At 48.0% G+C, this 20438-nt stretch overlaps 2 protein-coding genes and 2 pseudogenes across 3 annotated transcripts in view; all 4 read right to left on the bottom strand.

Moving 5' to 3' along the window:
• Positions 1-3266: 3266 nt before the first annotated feature.
• On the bottom strand, positions 3267-7114 carry LOC112577662 (annotated as a pseudogene).
• LOC112580360 (zinc finger and SCAN domain-containing protein 5B-like) lies at positions 3267-13135 on the bottom strand. Of its 2 annotated transcripts, none has more exons than XM_045163369.1 (6): positions 13015-13135; positions 12080-12547; positions 11584-11790; positions 10492-10645; positions 9448-10117; positions 3267-3658 (listed from the first exon to the last, which is right to left on the bottom strand). In XM_045163369.1, the coding sequence occupies exons 2-5, from the start codon at positions 12455-12457 to the stop codon at positions 9471-9473; spliced, it is 1386 nt and encodes a 461-aa protein (XP_045019304.1). In that variant the 5' UTR covers positions 12458-12547; positions 13015-13135; the 3' UTR covers positions 3267-3658; positions 9448-9470. The 2 variants fall into 2 exon arrangements, with proteins under 2 accessions (XP_045019304.1, XP_044787673.2); XM_044931738.2 differs by having other exon boundaries at positions 12080-12553; positions 13015-13129.
• The window catches only part of LOC102395443 (zinc finger and SCAN domain-containing protein 5B-like), a 23701-nt gene continuing 12649 nt past the window's right edge, over positions 9387-20438 (bottom strand). The window contains exon 6 of the mRNA XM_045163375.1: positions 9387-9447. The gene's annotated coding sequence lies outside the window, so the exon portion shown is untranslated. The remainder of the gene's footprint in view (positions 9448-20438) is intronic.
• On the bottom strand, positions 13885-15912 carry LOC123330325 (annotated as a pseudogene).

The raw sequence follows: 20438 nt of genomic DNA, 5'->3' as shown, positions 1-20438 counted from the left end.
TGCGGGGAGCCCCAACCCCCCACAAAGGTCATACCTCCAGAGGATGGCCAGGAGGGAATCCAAGAGCTGCAGAATCTGGAAGGAGCCATGGACCTGTCTCGGGAGCAAGTGAGAGCATGGAAACAGGTAGAAGGGAGTCAGGTGGGTGTGGCTGTTTGAGGAATGGGGAGGTTCGGCAAAGGACAGGAATGGACGCATTGCTTCCAGGAATTCCAGTGGATGCAATCAGTTCCTAAGCATTTCTTCTAGTCAGTGTGAGAATGAAGCTAATCCATCTTTGTCCCTCTGCCATGAAAGCCTCTAGTCTTAGGAGTGGGGAGAAAGGAATCCTGTCTTCCTGACATGATGCTAGGTTCAGTTTGCTGCAGGTAAATGCACTGACAGCTGATTTACCCACGGCCACTTTGCCCAAGGGCACGTCATATTTCAGAATATGATCATTCCTTGCAACTGAAGGAGTGACTCCAAAGTGGACTCATTTTGCCCCCCAGTAGACATTGGGCTTCCCTGGAGGCTCAGATGGTGAAGAATCTGCTGACAATGCAGGAGACCTGGGTTCGATCCCTGGTCCAGGAAAATCCCCTGGAGAAGGGAATGGCTACCGACTCCAGTGTTCTTGCCTGGAGAATCCCATGAACAGAGGAACCTGGCGGCTATAGTCCATGGGGTTGCAAAGTGTCAGACATGACTGAACGACTAACACTTTCACTTTCGGACATTGAAGAATGAATGGAAGACAGTTGATTTGTTCAAATAAGGTTGGGTATGGGCTGCTGCTGCTGCTAAGTCAGTTCAGTCGTGTCCAACTCTGTGTGACTCTATAGCCGGCAGCCCACCAGGCCCCACTGTCCCTGGGATTCTCAAGGTAAGAACACTGGAGTGGGTTGCCATTTCCTTCTCCAATGCGTGAAAGTGAAAAGTAAAAGTGAAGATGCTCAGTCATGTCGAACTCTTCATTATCCCATTGACTGAGCCTACCAGGCTCCTCTGTCCATGGGATTCTCCAGGCAAGAGTACTGGAGTGCAATTGCCTACTCCGTGGGTATGGGCAGGGGATACTACTGACTTTCATGGAGTAGAGACCAAGAATACTGGTCATCAATTTCCTATGTACCGGGTAACCACCATTACAAAGATGCATGCATGCAAAGTCTCCAACAACGATGGAGTCAAGTGAGCTAGACCTAGAGTTCTTTACTTCCAGAGTCAGGGTCAGGCAGAAGTGGGTATGATTTGGAGAGACCTATGCATAGAGAAGTCCGAGTGCCAGTGTGATGTCCTGATTTGATTGCAAGATACGGTCTGAATAGATCCAGGACAGTCTTGGGTATCAGGAGATGATTATCAATCAGGGTGATGGGCGGACCAGAAGAAGTCAGGGCATATCCCCTAAAATGACATGAAGAAAGCTGGAGTCTTAGATCACGATACGAGGCAGATGGGGAAACAGGAAACAGTTTTCCATGGACTGAGGTAGAAGGGTTATTGACTCTGCTTGTTTGTCCCTTGTCAGGGCCAGAGAGCTCTCCCGCCAGAGACTGTTCCTGAAACAGGTGAGCTGGAGGGTCAGACGCCCAGGGAGAACTTGGAAGTGTCTTGCTGGAAGACAGGGGAGAAACAAAAACGCTTCCGTCTCAAGCACCTGAACTTCTGAAAGGTCCTGGTGAGTATTCAAAACCATGAAATTCAGCAGAGTTAGTGACTCCGTCCTATGGTGGCATGGGGCTGGGTAGCCAGCATCACCATGCTTGGATGGCTGGGGTGGAGATCATTGTCCAGTGCCAACCTTCTCCGTCATCAATGTCCCAGAGCCCCACAGTCCAAGCTCTTAGCTTGGTTGCTTGATGGGAACTTCTCAGCCAACATCAGGGTTCCTGTGAGGCTGGCAGCACAGAAAATGCTCCTTGTTAAGTGTGGTTCTGAATCTCTTTCAGCGGATTCTGGGAGCGTAGATAATCCCTAAGCTGTGATCACTCACCTAGAGCCAGATCCTGGAATGTGAAGTCAAGAGGGCCTTAGGAAGAATCACTATGAACAAAGCTAGTGGAGGTGATGGAATTCCAGTTGAGCTATTTCAAATCCTCAGACACGATGCTGTGAAAGCGTTGCCCTCAGTGAGTCAGCAAATTTGGAAAACTCAGCAGTGGCCACAGTGCCCCGCCCTCCACAGTTGTTGGAGAAGCAAATGCCAACCCAGTCCAGTACTCTTGCCTGGAAAATGCCATGGACGGTGGAGCCTAGTAGGCTACAGTCCACAGGGTCGCAAAGGGTTGGACATGACTGAGCAACTTCACTTTCACTTTCAACAGTTGCTGGCATCGAAAATAAAGCTAACTTTCCTTTCCCCCAACCTGGCCTCTGTATTGGCTTTTAAGTGCGAGCAGCCAGACCCCAATATCTATTACAATATCATCCTTCAGTTTGCCGCCCCCAACAAATTCCCAGGCTAATTAATTGAAGAAAACGCTGATTCTTTAAAAAGAAATACTTCATTTTCTCCATTCTGCTCCAAATGACCTCTCTTCATTTCTGCTGGAGGAGAGCCAGGTGGGATGAAAGAATGCTACCTTGAAGAATCTTTTCAAGCACAGACACCCTAGAATCTCAGTGTTCAAAAGGGCATTAATATTACATTACCTAACAGTTCATAATTCCAAAAGAATACAGTTACTTTAAATGCTCGAGTGGATGCTCAGTCGCTTCAGTCATGTCCGACTCTTTGCAACCCAACAGACCACAGCCTGCCAGGCTCCCCTGTCCATGGGATTCTCCAGGCAAAATACTGGAGTGGGTTACCATTCCCTTCTCCAGGGAATCTTCCTGATGAGGGGATCGAACCTGGGTCTTCTAGGCTGCAGGTGGATTGTTTACCGCTGAGCTACTGGGGAAGCCTTACAGAGGGTCGATATTCCACATAATAATGGCATGTAACAAACCGCTGCTATCATCTACTCCATATAAAGACTTTGGGGATAGGGTGGGATGATTTGGGAGAATGGCACTGACACATGTATAATATCATGTATGAAACGAGTCGCCAGTCCAGGTTCGATGCACGATACTGGATGCTTGGGGCTGGTGCACTGGGACGACCCAGAGGGATGGGACAGGGAGGGAGGAGGGAGGAGGGTTCAGGATGGGGAACATGTGTATACCTGTGGCAGATTCATGTTGATACATGGCAAAAACAATACAAGATAGTAAAGTTAAAAAATAAAATAAAGAAAAAAAAATCTTTGAAGGGGAAATACACAGGACACTTATTCGACAGAAATGTCTTTGTTTATTAGAAATTTAAATTTCACTGGTGATCCTCTTTTTCATCTAGACACTCTGCTAGGAGCATCCTATTTTACGATGAAATCTTCCCTAATGGGGGGACAATCAGCAGTGACCTCAGTTTCACAAAGAAGAAAACTAATGAGACCTGCATTCACTGAAAGAAGAACAACACAAAGCCAAAACTTATCACCAAAACACAGGCTACACTAAAGTAGAAATCAAATTCTGAAGGGAAAGAATTCACACCTAATTCATGTGAATGGAACCCCATCGGGTTCCAGTATGATCGTAAGTTCTTCACATGTCACCCTTTCATTGTCTCACATAAGTGACAAATAATCCCGAATTTCTTTCTCGGAGCAGAAGGCACTTGGACCTGAGGGCAGGGTCCTGAGCCAGTCATCTGGAATGGATTTTCCGGTGGCGTTTGAAAGTCCCCAGCTGACGGAAGGCACTGTGACACTCGGGGCACACGTAGGGCTTGAGCCCAGAGTGGGTGCGTCGGTGAACACTGAGGTTCCCTCGGTGGCCGAAAGCTCTGTCACACTGCTCACAGCGGAAAGGCTTCTCCTGGGTGTGGGTCCTCTTGTGAGCGCACAGCGTGGAGTCCTGGGTGAACTTCTTGAGGCAGAGATCACAGCTGTAGGGCTTCTCGCCAGTGTGGATCCGCTCGTGAACCCGCAGATCTGAAAGCTGTATGAACACTTTGGCACAGATGTCGCACTGAAAGGGCCTCTCTCCTGTGTGTGTCCTCTGGTGCAGGCTAAGCTGAGACTGATAAGGAAAGCTCCTTTTGCACACCCTGCATTCAGAGGGTGCCCGTGGGGGTTTCTGCTCCCTCAGGAAGACTGGTGGGTCCCACGGTGTCAGATGCACCAACAAATGGGACCCACACTGTCCTGAGAACTCTCCTGGGTCCAAACACGTGGCTGCTTCTTGACCCACATCTTGGCAAGTGGGACTGCTCTCCCGTTTCCTTTTGACATGTCTGCGATTCTTTACAGGACCTCGTCTGGATCCACTCATAGTGGAAACGTCTCCCTCTGGAACACAGGAAGAAAGGGTTCAGGAGACACATTTTAAATATCAGTTTCTTCTTGAGGATTCGTCTCTCTCCCTATGCTCCCAGAATCCCCTGAAAGAAATTCAGCACCACACTTAACAAGGAACATTTTCTGTGCTGCTGGCCTCACTGGAAACCTGATGTTGGCTGAGAAGTTCCCATCAAGCAACCAAGCTAAGAGCTTGGACTGTGGGACAGTGGAACGTTGATGATGGAGAAGGTTGGCACTGGACAATGATCTCCACCCACCCATCCAAGCATGGTGATGCTGGCTACCCAGCCCCATGCCACCATAGGAGGGAGTCACTAACTCTGCTGAATTCCACGGTTTTGAATACTCACCAGGACCCTTCAGAAGTTCAGGTTCTTGAGATTGAAGGGTTTTTGTCTCTCCCCTGTCTTCCAGCAGGTCCTTCTCCAAGTTCTCCCTGGGCGTCTGACCCTCCAGCTCACCTGTTTCAGGAACAGTCTCTGGCGGGAGAGCTCTCTGGTCCTGACAAGGGACAAACAAGCAGAGTCAAAGCCATTTACCCTAGTCCATGGAAAACTGTTTCCTGTTTCCAATTCTTCCTCGTATCTTGATCTAAGACTCCAGCTTTCTTCATGTCATTTTAGGGGATATGCCGTGACTTCTTCTTGTCCACCCCATCACCCTGATTGATAATCATCTCCTGATACTCAAGGCTGTCCTGGATCTATACAGACTGTATCTGGCAATCCAATCAGGACATCACAGTTGGCACTCTGACTTCTCTATGCATAGGTCTCTCCAAATCATACCCACTCCTGCCTGCCCTTGACTCTGGAAGTAAAGAACTCTAGGTCCAGCTCTCTTGACTCCATCACTGTTGGAGACTTTGCCTGGATGAATCTTTGCGATGGTGGTTACGCAGTAGATAGGAAGATGACGACCACAATTCTTGGTCTCTACTCCATGCAAGTCAATAGCATCCCCTGCCTATACCCAACCTTATTTGAAGAAATCAACTGTCTTCCATTCATTCTTCAATGTCTGAAAGGGAAAGTGTTAGTCGCTCAGTCGTGTCTGACTCTCTGCAAACCCATGGACTATAGCTGCCAGGTTCCTCTGTTCATGGGATTCTCCAGGCAAGAACACTAGAGTGGGTAGCCATTCCCTTCTCCTGGGGATCTTCCTGACCCAGGCATCGAACCCAGGTCTCCTGCATTGTTGGCAGATTCTTCACCATATGAACCACCAGGGAAGCCCAATGTCTACTGGGGGGCAAAATGAGTCCAATTTCGAGTCACTCCTTCAGTTGCAAGGAATGATCATATTCTGAAATATGACATGCCCTTGGGCAAAGTGGCCATGGGTAAATCAGCTGTCAGTGCATTTACCTGCAGCAAATTGAACCTAGCATCATGTCAGGAAGACAGGATTCCCTTCTTCCCACTCCTAAGACTAGAAGCTTTCATAGGAGAGGGACAGAGATGGATTATCTTCATTCTCACACTGATTAGAAAAAATGCCTAGGAACGGAATGCATCCACGGGAATTCCTGGAAGCAATGGGTCCATTCCTGTCCTCTGTCAAATCTCCCCATTCCTCCAGCAGCCACACCCACCTGAGTCTCTTCTACCTGCTTCCACTTTCTCACCTGCTCCGTAGATAGGTTCATGGCTCCTGGCGGATTCTGCAGCTCTTGGCTTCCTTCCTGGCCATCTTCTGGAGGTATGACCCTTGAGGGTGGTTCGGGCTCCCCGCATGGGTCTCTCTCATCATCCATGTCACCCGCCTTGGCTTCAGTCATCTCAATGTCGGGATCACGCACGGGATATTTCTGCCCTTGTATGCAGACTATGGTCTGTGAGGGGAGAAATCAATCAAGATCAGTCTCTATAAACCTGGAATGTAGCTTTCAGGCACCCAATGGCATTGACAATAGAAGCTCACGTTTGGTGTAAAAGGTCGACATCCTTCAAGTTGAGACAGCCAAAAGTATCTCCCAAATTGCCCAACTGTGAACTTCTCTCTCCTGTTTGGGAACCACTGATACAGAGCCAAACCCGCAGGTCCTATCTTGTGATCCCTGCAGCTTGCACGTGTCTCCTCGTCCCACACCCATCACTAAGGTCCTACTCACCCACTTCTTGGGTTTCTGCTTATTTCTCAGCACGTCCTCCAGGGCTTTGCAACTCTGCACTTCACTTTCTTTGAGCAGGACCTGGCACTCCAGGGGCATGCAGATCATGAACTGCTCCAGCACCAGCCTGTCCATCATCTGCTCCTTGGTGTGAAGATCCGGCCTCAGCCACAGATAGCAGAGTTCACGGAGTCTCCTCAGATCCTCAAACGGATCGGACTCCTCTGAGCTGCTAAATGTTCTGAACCGGACGTGCCAGGTTTCCTGGTCACAGTCTGAGTCTTCCATGAGTGTGTCTTGGGGTGGCATGGATGCCGGTGACTCTGCCCCAGGGCTGTCTGTCATGTGTCCACAACCCTGAAGAAATGGCTGGTCCTCAGCCATATTGATGGAGGAAATTTCCAGTAGGACTCTGAGCAAATGCTTCTAGAAGTGGGTGCCCAGTTGAAGCCTAAGGAAATAGATTTCCTCTGCTTTTCCTCAGCATTAAAGTCACTGGTGAGCAGTCTAGGGAGACAAAAAAAAAAAGAGAAACAATGGTTTCATTTTTTTCCACCCTTCTGTCTCCCCTACATCCCATATATTGGACACCATTGCTCGACTCATTCAATATTTCATAAAACTGTCTGGTCAGAAATGACCATAGGGCTTCCTTGGTGGTCCAGTGGATAAGAATCTGCCTGCCAATGCAGGGGGACATGGGTTTGATCCCTGATATGGGAAGACCCCGCCTGCCTCGAAGCCTGTGCACCACATCTCTGGAGCCTGAGAGGGGCAACTACTGAACCCGAGCTGTAGACTCCCAGCTCTGCCATGGGAGAAGCCACCACAATGAGAAGCCCATACCCCTCAGCTAGAGAGTAGTCCCCACTAGCTACGACTAGAGAAAGCCCTCACAGCAAAGAAGACCCAGCCCAGCCAAAATCAAGGAATTAAAAAACTTAAAACTAATAATAAACATATATGTAGTTTTTAATGGCCATAGGGTGCCGCTCAGAAAGCCCTGAAGAAAACAAGCCACCTCACAGCAACATGTGTGGAAACATTTTTCTCCCCTGGCAGAAGACCTGGATTAACCATTGTTAACGTGGGGTTAGAGGAAGATCTCCTGTCACAAGGTCTCCCAGCTAATGTAAGATGAACAGAAAGCAACATCTTTCTGAAACCCACCCGTGTGTCCTGATTTCTAGCCATCCTCCTTGGACATGCCCACTCATCACTTACCCCTTCCAGGTCTCTTGCCTTCAGCCTCCTCAGGTCAGGCACTGGCTCTCAAAGTGTGTCTGGAGCTGAAATGTCTGTATTTATAGAGACTTGGGTGAAACTCCAGGGGTTTCTGGCCATAACCTCATCATCCCAGTGATTGGATAAAGGGCATGGAAGGAACCACTTTGGATAATCTGGGTAGATTCCATTTCCTGTGGAGACTCCAACAGGACTAACCATTAAAGAGGCCACCATATTGGTTTGGCAGTAAACTTTCTCTAATATATTTTATTTACTTTAGACTTCATGGATGGCATTTCTTGGGGAAACAGATTGATTGTCCTGATCTAATGAATTTTTTCTCTCTGCTTGGAGACTGTGAAGCAGTCCAATAATTGTAATCCGATGGTTGTAATCAAATTGGGTTACCTAATCTTGTTTCTTTTCTCATGAAATAAGTCATCAAAGACTTTTGTCTAAAATCAGCTGATGAGATCAACTGTAAGAAACCATTTCAGAGAGGCATCAAAGAAACCAGAGGTTGTACACCAGTAGGGAAAAAGAGGAGAAGGCAATGGCACCCCACTCCAGTGCTCTTGCCAGGAAAATCCCATGGATGGAGGAGCCTGGAGGGCTATAGTCCATGGGGTCGCTAAGAGTCAGACACTACCAAGCAACCTCACTCCCACTTTTCCCTTTCATGCATTGGAGAAGGAAATGGCAACCCACTCCAGTGTTCTTGCCTGGAGAATCCCAGGGACAGGCGAGCCTGGTGAGCGGCCATCTATGGGGTCTCACAATGTCAGACATGACTGGAGCAACTTAGCAGCAGTAGCAGCAGCAGGGGAAAAGAATGACACTTATCAATTTAAGAAGCCTTCTTTTTTTCAATACCTAAGGAAGCAGTATCCAAACTAGACTAGTACAAAGGGAACATATCTCAACATAATAATGGCCACATAGACAAAACCATGGCTATCACCTACTGTAGCAATGTCTTAGAAGAGAAAACACACAGCTCTTTGATAGAAATGTGTTTGTTTATTTGAAATTTAAATTACACTGGTGAACCTGTATTTAATCTAGCCATCCTGCTGCTGCTGCTAAGTCGCTTCAGTCGTGTCCGACTCTGTGAGGCCCCATAGATGGCAGCCCACCAGGCTGCCCCATCACTGGGATTCTCCAGGCAAGAACACTGGAGTGGGTTGCCATTTCCTTCTCCAATGCATGAAAGTGAAAAGTGAAAGTGAAGTCGCTCAGTCGTATCTGAGTCTTAGCGACCCCATGGACTGTAGCCCACCAGGCTCCTCCATCCATGGGATTTTCCAGGCAAGAGTACTGGAGTGGAGTGCCATTGCCTTCTCCAGCTGTCCTGCTAGGAGAATCCATTTTACAAGGAAATCACACCTGACAAGTAGGCAATCAGCAGTAGCCTCACTCTGATGATGAGGTAATGATAACCAGTGAGACACAGCTTCATTGGAAGAACAAGAAAAGCACAAAGCGAAAACATGTAAGAAAAGCAGAGTCTAACATCGTAAGGCAATTCTCCTCCAACTGAAAATACACAAATGAAAATGAAAACTATAGTCTATAGCAATGTAGAAAACAAAATCCAAAGGGAAAAATAAGTCATAACCCAAATATCCTAATTCACTCAAATATCCTAATTCACGTGAGGGAACCCTGGGTTCCACGATCCTCCTATGCCCTTCCCCTGTTTCCACACTTTGTATCACACAGGTGACAAATCATTCTCAATTTTCTCATTAAAACAGAAAAGACCTGGACCTGAGGGCAGGGTCCTGAGCCAGTCATCTGGAATGGATTTTCCGGTGGCGTTTGAAAGTCCCCAGCTGACGGAAGGCTGTGTGACACTCGGGGCACACGTAGGGCTTGAGCCCAGAGTGGGTGCGTCGGTGATCATTGAGGTTCCCTCGGTGGCAAAAAGCTCTGTCACACTGCTCACAGCGGAAAGGCTTCTCCTGGGTGTGGGTCCTCTTGTGAGTGCGCAGCGTGGAGTTGTGGGCGAACTTCCTGAGGCAGACATCACAGCTGTAGGGCTTCTCGCCAGTGTGGATCCGCTGGTGAACCCGCAGGTCTGAAGGCTGTATGAACCCTCTGGCACAGATGTCGCATTGAAAGGGCCTCTCTCCTGTGTGTGTCCTCTGGTGCAAGGTAAGCTGAGATTGACAAGGAAAGCTCTTTTTGCACACCTTGCATTCAGAGGGTGCCCGTCCCGGGGTTTCTGCTCCCTCAGGAAGACTGGTGGGTCCAACGGTGCCAGATGAACGAATAGAATGGGACCCAAGCTGTCCTGAGAACTCTCCTTGGTCCAAACACGTGGCTGCTTCTTGACCCACGTCTTGGCAAGTGGGACTGCTCTCCCGCTTCCTTTTGTTACGTCTGTGATTCTTCAGAGGGCCTCGTCTGGATCCACTTGGAGTGGAAACATCTCTCTCTGGAACACAAGAGGAAAGGGTTCAAGGGCCACATTTGAAGTATCACTTCCTTCCTAGGGACTCTCCCCTCTCTCCCTGCCCTCCCAGAATCTTCTGAAAGAAGAGACTCAGCAACATATTTATCAAGGAGCATTTTCCATGGTGCCAGTCTTATTGGAACCATCCCTAATCTTGGCTACAGTCTTCCCAGCATCGAAACTACCTAAGAGTCTAGCTGATGAAACACTCTGGAACGTTGACGATGGAGAAGGTTGGCATTGAAGACCCAACTCCTATGCCACAACACCAAGGGATGGAAATCCTGGGTATCCCTTCCTGGACATCAGTGGAGGCAGGCAGTACTTCCTGTAGTCTCCAAGTTTTTAATACTCACCACGATCCTGCAGAAGTTCAGGCTCTTGAGACGAAAGGGTTCTTGTCACTCCTGTGTCTTCCAGCAGGTCCTTCACCAAGTACTCCTTGGAGGGCGTCTGACCCTCCAGTTCACCTCTTTCAGGAATGGTCTCTGGCGGGAGAGCTTTCTGGCCCTGACAAAGGGCAACCAAGCAGAGTCAATCCCACTGCCTTAGCCCACGGCAAGCTCTGTCTCCTCTTTCCCCACCCACCTCGTACCCTGATCTCACACTCCAGCTTTCTGAATATCAGTTTGGGAGATATGCCCTGACTGCTTCCCATCACCCTGATTGACAATCCTCTTCTGATTCCCATGTCTGTCCTTGATCTATACTGACCACCTCTGGCAAAAGTCCAGACTTCACAGCTGGCACTGCCAATTATCTTTGCACCTATCTCTCCACCTCATCTCACAGTCTCCAGGCCCTGGATCTGAAAGCAGAGGATTCTGGCTCTAGGGCTCCTGACTTCACCACTTCTTGATACCTTGCCTGGATTTGTCTTTGTCATGGAAGGTGGCCTGGGGCATAATAAGATGATAAGCAGTATAGCTGTTATACTATATAGCTCTGTTCTATACTATATAGCTCTATTCATGAGAAATCAGTAGCATCTCCTCCCCCCGATTCACATTTCAAAAAAATCCACTCTCTCCAGATATACTCCAAAATCTGACGGGGAAAATGACTCCAACGGGGAACTTGTTATGCAATTCAAGGTGTTTACAATATCCCCCAATATTAAGTGCCTCTGATGAAATCCATCATGGGTGAAACCGCTGTGAGTGCACTTATGCCTGATGAACTGACCCAGCACCATCCTGTGGAAACAGAACTCCTCTGCCCTCATGCTTAGGGCCACAAGCTTTCATGGTGAAGGACTATGAAAGATGGATTGTCTTCATTCTCACACTGGCTGGAAAATGCCGGGAATGGAATGCATCCATGGGAATTCCTGGAGGCAGAGGGTCCATTCCTGTCCTTTGCCCAGTTCTCCCAATTACTTCCGCAGCCACCCCCACCCGACCCCCTTCTACCTGCTCCCAGACTGGAGGTCAGGACATCACACTCACCTGCCCCCTCGACAGGTCCTTGGCTCCTGGCAGATGCTGCCCGTCTTGGCTTTCCTGCTGGCCCTTGTCTGGAGGGACGACACTGACTGTAGGCTGGGGCTCCCTGGCTCGGTCTCCCTCACTGTGCCCCTCACTGACCTCAGATCCTAACATCTCAACACTCGAGACGGGCATCAAAACATCCTCGCCTTGGACACACACTACAGCCTGTGAGGAAAAATTCAAATACGATGAGTCTCCCTTCACAAGATCCAAAAAGGTATTCATTGTGAATCCCACCCTAGGAGCCCACCTCCTGGGAATGACATTTGAAAGACCAACACCCTCCAAGTGAGGATCAACAGAAACATCTCCAGTGATGCCACAGGCAAGTGCTCACCCCTCTGGGAATCCCTGATTTAGAGCCAAGCCCTCTGATCCTTCTGCTTCATCTCCCAGCTCCCAGCCCCTCATCCCACCGTTCCCTGTCTCACAGGGTCACTAGGGTCCTACTCACCCATTTCGTCAGTTTCTGCTTCTTTCTCAGCACCTCCTCCAGATCCTTACAAGTCTCGGCACCACTACTTTTGACTAAGACCTGGATCTCAGGCGGCACGCACATCACGAACTGCTCCAGCACCAGCCTGTCCACCATCTCCTCCTTGGTGTGAAGATCCGGCCTCAGCCACAGCCCGCAGAGTTCACGGAGCCTCCTCAGAGCCTTGATGGGGTCGGATTCGTCCGAGCTGATAAACGTTCTGAAGCGGACGCGCAACTCTTCCAGGTCGGAGTCGCGGTTTTCCCTTCGGGTGTCTTGGCCTGGCGCAGACGCCGGCGACTCTGCTCCGGGGCTGTCCGCGACGGGGCCACGACCCCTTGTCTGGTTCTCAGCCATACCGACTGTAGAGCTTTTCAGTAGGACTCTGGGCAAATGCTTCTAGAAGTCGGTGCCCAACTGACCCCGATCGAAAGGAATTTCCTCTTGCTTTTCCTCAGGAATAGATTCACTATTCAGAAATAGTGGGCAAAAAAGAAAAAAGAATGCAGCCAATTAGTTTTTTTTTCATCCACCCTACCATCCCTCATCCCAATACTGGGCAGTATTCCCCCCTCAGAATTTCACACCAGGGACAAGAATCCATTCTCTTACTCCTCCGCCATCCATCTTATAGTACAAGAAACTGTGTGGTCACAACTGTCCACAGGGCGGTGCTTAAAAGCCCTTGTTGAAAAAATGATCCACCCCACACGACACCATGGAGTGTGGAAACAATCTCATCTCACAGAAGATTCCACAAATGAACCACGGTTTACGTGTGGCCGGAGGCAGATCGGTGGATTTCACACGGTCTCTGAGCGAATGCAAGGGGAACAGAAAGCCAGGACTTACTGAAACCCACTTCCATGGGCCCTGACTCTCTAGCGTTCTCTTTAGACACTCCCATCAATTACCTCTTTGAAGCCTTCTCGCCTCGGTCCTCCTCAGTTGGGGACTCGCTCTCCAACTCGGCTGGCGGAGACACGTCTCTCTTTCGCGCTGGAGAAACGCCGGCCCTCTCGGCCTGTTACCCGATCGGCGCATGGATTCGGTGAGGGCGGGGCGAAACGTTCTAGATAATCCCTCTTTACTTAACCACAGGGATTCGATTGCCCATGGAAACTCGCTCAGGAGAAACCACGATTTACTAAAGAGGCCTCCATAGTGATTTAGCGACAGGTTCTGTGTATTTTTGTTGTTGTTCTGTTTTTGGCCAAGCAGGGAGGCAGGTGCGGTCTCAGTTCCCAGACGGCGGAAGGACACCACGCCGCCTGCCGCGGGAGCGCTGAGTCTCACCCGCTGGGCCGCGCGGGAAATCCCTCGGTTTCCTTTTGGATTTCATTGATTTTGGACTTCGGGGATTGCATTTTGCGGTGAACGGACTGGTTTTAATGATCTCGTGAATTTTTGGTCTCACTGCCTGGAGGGTTTGACGGAGTCAGAGACATGATGGTGGGAGCCAGATCGGTTTGACTCCTCTCGTCTTTTCTGTTCATGTGAGATAAGTCTTCAAAGGCTTTTCTAAAATCAGCTGATGAGCTAAGGTGTGAGAACACCCGATGTCTAAGAAGCCTTTTTGAAGAGAAGAAGTTGTACACCAATAGGAAAAAGGAATGACACCTATCTCTTTCGGAAGCCTTCCTTTTTCGAAACACCTCGGGAAGAAATCCCCGAACAAGTATGGAACGAGTGAACCTATCTCAGCATAATAACAGCCATGTAGGCAAAACCACGGCCACCACCTATTCCCTGTAGAAAAGTCTTAGAAACTACGGAGACACTCGTTGACAGAAATGTGTTTATTTGAAATTTAAATTCCACTGGAGAGCCTGGCCTCTGTGCCAGGGACATGCAGTTTTACAGTGAAGTCCGGCCTAACATGAAGGCAGTCAACAGTAGGCTCAGTTTCATGATGAAGTACTGATAACTAATGAGACATGCTTTCAGTAGAAGAATAACAAAAGAAAGCAAAAACTGATTGAAACAGGCTACACTAAAGTAGAAAACAAAATCCAAAGGGAAAAATAAGCTATCACTCAAAATCCTCTACATTCATGTAAATTTAACCCCCTGGACCCAATATCCTCCGAAGCTCTTCATGTGTCATCCACCCTTTGTGTTACAGAAGTGACAAATCATTGTGAATTTCCTTCTTGGAGCAGAAAGGACGTGGACCTGAGGGCAGATTCCTGGGCCAGTGGTTCCGAATGGGTTTCCTGGTGGGATTTGAGACACCCCAGGGAGCAGAAGGCCAGTGACACTCGGGGCACATGTAGGGCTCGAGCCCAGAGTGTGACCACTGAGGTTCCCACTGTGGTTGAATGCTTTTCACAGTGCTCACAGCAGAAAGGCTTCTCTTGGGTGTGGGTCCTCTGGTGAGCATGCAGCATAGACTCGTGGGGGAACTTATTGGGGCAGAGATCACTGCTGTAGGGCTTCTTGCCCATGTGGGTCTCCTGGTGAACACACAGGTCTGGAGGCTGCATGAACCATTGGACATGGATGTTGCACTATTTTTTTTTTTTTAATTTAGAGTTAATGGGCCGTCTCTCTTTATTGTGGTTCTGGAATAAGGACCCATTACTTTGATAAGCATGGGCTCAGCAGAAGGCTCAAAAGGATGTGTGTAAAAGAATGTTTCCAAAGGCTTCAGAGATGACTGCAACTCTGCTTCCTGCTTCCCCTGGACAATACTCCATCTCCTGGGTGGGGTGGCTACCTGGTCCAGCTGACTTTAGGAATCTCATAGTGCTCAGTGAGCGTGTCCAGGTGTCTTTTGAAGTCCTGCACTCTCTGCTTGTGGGTTTTGGATGCTTTCTTCAGGATCCTCTCCATTTGTCACTTCTCCTGCACCTTCTCAAAGGCCACCTGGGCTGGGGTCCGCTTATTGACGTGGCGCCTCAGCTCCTCCTCCTGGTTCTTCTGGATTTTGCCCATCGTTTCCAGGAGTTTTGCCTTGTCTATGTCCCTTTTCTTCTTTCGCTTGGTCACGTCAAGCTCTGTGACTCCTTTGAGCTTCAGGGGTCCCTTTTGGACCTGCTCGTAGGAGTCCATGCTGCCCATTTTTGGATTCGGATTTCTAAAAGGACAAAAGTCTGGGGTTGGTTTTCTGAAATGGAAATTGGGACAATATCGTTCTCCTCTGTAGATCCGAGAGGTTTTTGTGTGTGGGGTAACACAAATGAACACAGATGAACATCTCTGCTTAGTCCAGGGAGCCAAGGTTCAGAAAGCCTTGTGGAATAAATGCAGCACACCACACCACCGCATGGAGGGTGGCAACACCCTATAAATCAGGGTGATTTATAAACCTATAAACCAGTGTGATTTATAAACCTATAAATCAGATGGAGGTAGGAAAGGGGAGCCTGAAAGCCCTCTTAATTAAAATGTCTTTTATGCAAGCGAAGGATCCGTGTTCGGTTATATTTCCAAAGTTCCTTTTACATGTTTCAAGTCCGTTCTTCCCCCCTCACAGAGAGCTCAGCAGTCAACCATAGTTAATACGGAGTTTAAGGGAGATCCACTGCTTTCAAAAGCTCTTTGAGCTGATGCAAGGTGAGTAGAAAACCCGCCTTCCGAAACCCACCACCTCCTTCTGTATTGCTTCCCAAACCTTCTCCTTAGACGTTCTCACTCATCACTTACCTCCTTTGAGCCCTCTTGCCCTCAGCATCCTCAAGTCGATGACTGGCTATCAGTGTGTGTCTGGGGCTGAAACATCTCTATTTATAGAGAGATGGGGGAAATGGCAAGGGTCCCTGCTTGTTACCCCATCAGCACAGTGATTGTGTAAGGGTGGGTCAAGCCATTTATATGACCTCATTTTAGATAATCCAGTTTATCCATGGATCCAGTTTCACAGGGACACTCCACCAGAAAAAAACCAATTTATCCAAGAGGCCTCCATGTTGGTTTTGTGGTAGACTTCTCTGGTAGCTCAGGTGGTAAAGAATGTGCCTGCTATGCAGGAGATGCTGGAGTAATTCCTGGGTCAGGAATCTCTTCTGGGGAAGGGATAGGCTCCCCACTTCAGTGTTCTTGGGCTTCCCTTGTGGCTCAGCTGGGAAAGAAGTAAAGTGAAAGTCTTTCAGTCATGTCCAGCTCTTTGTGACCCTGTGGATATACCGTCCATGGAATTCTCCACCCCAGAAGACTGGAGTGGGTAGCTGTTCCCTTCTCCAAGGGATCGTCCCAACCCAGGGAGCAAAGCCAGGATTCCCACATTGCAGGCAGATTCTTTACCACCAGGGAAGCCCGAGCACTTTTTGACACCAAGATTGATTTTCCTGGTCTAGAATATACTTTTCTCATTTACCTGGAGAGTTGGAAGGAGTCAAAGCATAGGTAATCGAAAATTGTAACCAGTTTGGTTCGCCTATGCATCCCTGGTGGCTCAGTGGTAAAGAATCTACCTGCCAATGCAGGAGACGTGGGTTCACTCCCTGGGTTCGGAAGATCTCTCGCAGAAGGAAATGGACAACGCACTGCAGTATTCTTGCCTGGAAAATTCGATGGACAGAAGAACCTGGTGGGCCATGGAATAGCAGAGTTGGACACAACTCAGCGACTAAACAATCCTTTTTAAAATTCCACATGGAAAGATCTCGGACGAAGTCAGAATCTGGAATGTTCTGCAGGGAACGCGCCACTTTTGGGGTTGCAGTCTGGCTTTTCAGTAAGTACACTTTGGTGCGGCACAGACACCAGTGGTTCTGATTACAGCCTGTCTAGGACTATTCCATGACCCCACAAAAAATGTACATTCTTTAGCCATAGTGACTGAGGAACTTACTAGCAAAATGTTGAGCACATGCTTCTAGAAGCCCATGACAATTCACCCCTATGTAAAGGGATTTCCTCTACCTTTCATCAGCAATGTATTCACTGTTCAGAAGAATGGGGGCAAAAGATAAATGAACAGGACTAGTTTCATTTTATTCCACCCTTCCATCTCCTCTACATTCCTCATCCCAATACCCAATAGCATTCCCTCACTGCTACAGTCTTTCATATTGAATGGACATTAGTCCATCCATCATTCTTCTGACATCCACATTTTCTGGAAAAAAACTTTGAAATGTCTGAAAGGCTCCCTAGATTTTGACTTCTGTAGTCTGGGACTATGTTGTTCTTTGCTGTACTTTCAAGAAATTTACAGTGTGTGAGACTCCTCAAATGGATATGAACAGCAATGCCAGGTTTTATATTATTCGGTCAAGACAAGCCACCAGGCAAGGCTCTCAGTCATGATTCTTCTGGGGAATAAAAATATGAGGAAGCCTATTTAAACACTGAATTCTATGTAGTATAGTGACGTTGGAAATGTTAAGCACAGATTGTCCACACAAAACATTTACTTGCTGTCACCAGGGTATTTATTAGCTCCAAGGAAGGGACACACAAAAGGATCCAAAGAGATTCAAGTTCCTGATCACATACTTGTTATGGTCATGAAACACACAACATACAATTTTGACTCTTTTATAAAGTGTACGATCTTGTTCCACCAACTTCATTCACAATTTTGTGCAGCTGTCAATGTTGTCTACTTCCAACTCTTTTCATCACCCCAAGAACAAAATGTGAATCATGAAAAGTCCCTCCCCATTCTCTGCCCACCTCCTCCCTTACCCTTGTCAATCCATTCATCTACTTCTTGCATCTATGTGTTCAGTTCAGTTCAGTTGCTCAGTCGTGTCAGACTCTTTGAGGCCCCATGAAACGCAGCACATCAGGCCACCCTGTCCATCGCCAACTCCCGGAGTTTACTCAAACTCATGTCTATTGAGTCGATGATGCCATCCAACCATCTCATCCTCTGTCGTCCCCTTCCCCTCCTGCCTTCAATCTTGCCCAGCATCAGGGTCTTTTCAAATGTGTCAGTTCTTTACATCAGGTGGCCAAAGTATTGGAGTTTCCGCTTCAGCGTCAGTCCTTCCAATGAATATTCAGGACGGATTTCTTTTAAGATGGACTGGTTGGATCTCCTTGCAGTCCACAGGACACTCAACAGTCTTTTCCAACACCAGGGTTCAAAAGCATCAGTTTTTCACCTCTCAGCTCTAAGTCCAGCTCTCACATCTGTACATGACTATTGGAAAAACCATAGCTTTGACTAGCTGGGCCTTTGTTTGCTAAGTAATTTCTCAGTTTTTTAATATGCTGTCTAGGTTGGTCATAACTTTTCTTCCAAGGAGCCAGAGTCTTTTAATTTCATGGCTGCAGTCACCATCTGCAGTGATTTTGGAGCCCTACCGCCACCCCTGAAAATAAATTCTCTCACTGTTTCCCCATCTATTTGCCATGAAAGGATGGGACCAGATGCCATGATCTTAGTTTTCTGAATGTTGAGTTTTACGCCAAATGTTTAACCCTTCTCCTTCACTTTTATCAGGAGACTCTTTGGTTCTTCTTCGCTTTCTGCCATAAGGACGGTGTCATCTGCGTGTCTGTGGTTATTGATATTTCTCCTGCAAATCTTGATTCCAGCTTGTGTTTCATCCAGCCCAGCTTGTCTCATGATGTACTCTGCATATAAGTTACATAAGCAGGGTGACAATATACAGCCTTGACGTACTCCTTTCCGATTTGGAATCAGTCCTTTGTTCCAAGTCCAGTTCTAACTGTTGCTTCCTGACCTGCATACAGATTTCTCAGGAGGCAGCTCAGGAAGTCTGGTATTCCTGTCCAACAATTTTCCACAGTTTCTTGTGATCCACACAGTCAAAGGCTTTGGCATAGTCAATAAAGCAGAAGTAGATGTTTCTCTGGAATGCTCTTGCTTTTTCAATGATCTAATTGATGTTGGCAATTTGATCTCAGGTTCCTCTGCCTTTTCTAAATCCAGCTTGAACATCTGAGAGTTCATGGTTGATGTACTGTTGAAGAGTGCTTGGAGAATTTTGAGCATTATTTAGCTAGCGTGTGAGATGAGTGCAATTGTGCAGTAGTTTGAGCATTCTATGGGATTGAAATGGAAACTGAACTTTTCCAGTCCTGTGGCCATGGCTGAGTTTTCCAAATTTCTTGACTTCTTGAGTGCAACACTTTCACAGCATCATGCCTGAGGATTTGAAATAGCTCACCTGGAATTCCATCACCTCCACTAGCTTTGTTCATAGTGATTCTTCCTAAGGCCCACTTGACTTCACATTCCAGGATGTCTGGCTCTAGGTGAGTGATCACACCTTTGGGATTATCTGGGTCATGAAGATCTTTTTTGTATGGTTCTTCTGTGTATTCTTGCCATCTCTTCTTAATATCTTCTGCTTCTCTTGGGTCCATACCATTTGTGTCCTGTATTGTCCCCATCCTTGCATGAAATCTTCCCTTGGCAAATCCAAATCCTTTCTCACACCCTCGGAGGGCAGTGCTCCTCACACTCTCTACCTTCTCCTCCACTTCCCAGCCACCTTGCACACCTGACCATACCAAGCCCAACTGGTTTTGCAGTCTAGTTTTAGGGTTTTCTTCCACTGTCTAGAAAGTCCTTCCCCCGACACGCTCAAGCTATCTTCAGATCTCAACACAATCAGTGGTTCTTTGGAGACGGACAGGCCTGGCTGTTGCTTTATCGCCCGGCATCTCACTCCATCACTACGATTCCTCAAAAGGAGTTTCTCAGCCTCGGTATGTATTTTCTTTTTTAAATCCATTAATTCTGGCTGTGCTGGGTCTTTGTTGCTGCTCGTGACGCAGGGCTCCTCTCTAGTTGCGGGCACAGGCTTCTCACTGCAGTGAGCTCTCTTGTGGGGAGCCCGGGCTCTCGGGGCTCTGGGCTTCAGTAGTGGCGGCTCCCAGGCTCGGTGCTTGTGTTGCGTGGCCTTAGTTGCTCCTGAGCACTGGGAGGCCTCCATAGTGATTTAGTGACAGATTCTGTGTATTTTTTTTTTGTTCTGTTTTTGGCCAAGCAGGGAGGCAAGTGCGATCTCAGTTCCCAGAGCGCGGAAGGAAACCACACCGCCTGTAGCGGGAGCACCAAGTATCACCCGCTGGACCGCTAAGTCTCAACCGCGGGACCGCTCGGGAAATCCCTCAGTTTCCTTTTGGATTTGATTGATTTTGGACTTTGGGGACGGCATTTTGGGGTGAACGGCTTGGTTTTAATGATCTCGTGAATTTTCGGTCTCACTGCCTGGAGGGTTTGACGGAGTTAGAGACATGGTGGTGGGAGCCAGATCGGTTTGACTCCTCTCGTCTTTTCTGTTCTTGTGAGAAAAGTCTTCAAAGGCTTTTCTAAAATCAGCTGATGAGCTAAGGTGAGAGAAGACCCGATTTCTAATAGCCTTTCTGAAGAGTAGAAGTTGTACGCCAATAGGAAAAAGGAATGACACCT

Source organism: Bubalus bubalis, chromosome 18 (genome assembly GCF_019923935.1).
Source record: "Bubalus bubalis isolate 160015118507 breed Murrah chromosome 18, NDDB_SH_1, whole genome shotgun sequence".
Taxonomy (NCBI): Eukaryota; Metazoa; Chordata; class Mammalia; order Artiodactyla; family Bovidae; genus Bubalus; species Bubalus bubalis.
This window is presented reverse-complemented; position numbering and strand designations above follow the sequence as displayed.

Coding starts and splice junctions, on each gene's coding strand:
- LOC112580360 (XM_045163369.1), bottom strand. CDS start 12,457: ATGGCTGAGAACCAGACAAGGGGTCGTGGCCCCGTCGCGGACAGCCCC. Junction 11,791..12,079: donor AGCAGAAACTGACGAAATGG/GTGAGTAGGACC, acceptor TTTTCCTCACAG/GCTGTAGTGTGTGTCCAAGG. Junction 10,118..10,491: donor TGAACTTCTGCAGGATCGTG/GTGAGTATTAAA, acceptor CTTGTGTTCCAG/AGAGAGATGTTTCCACTCCA.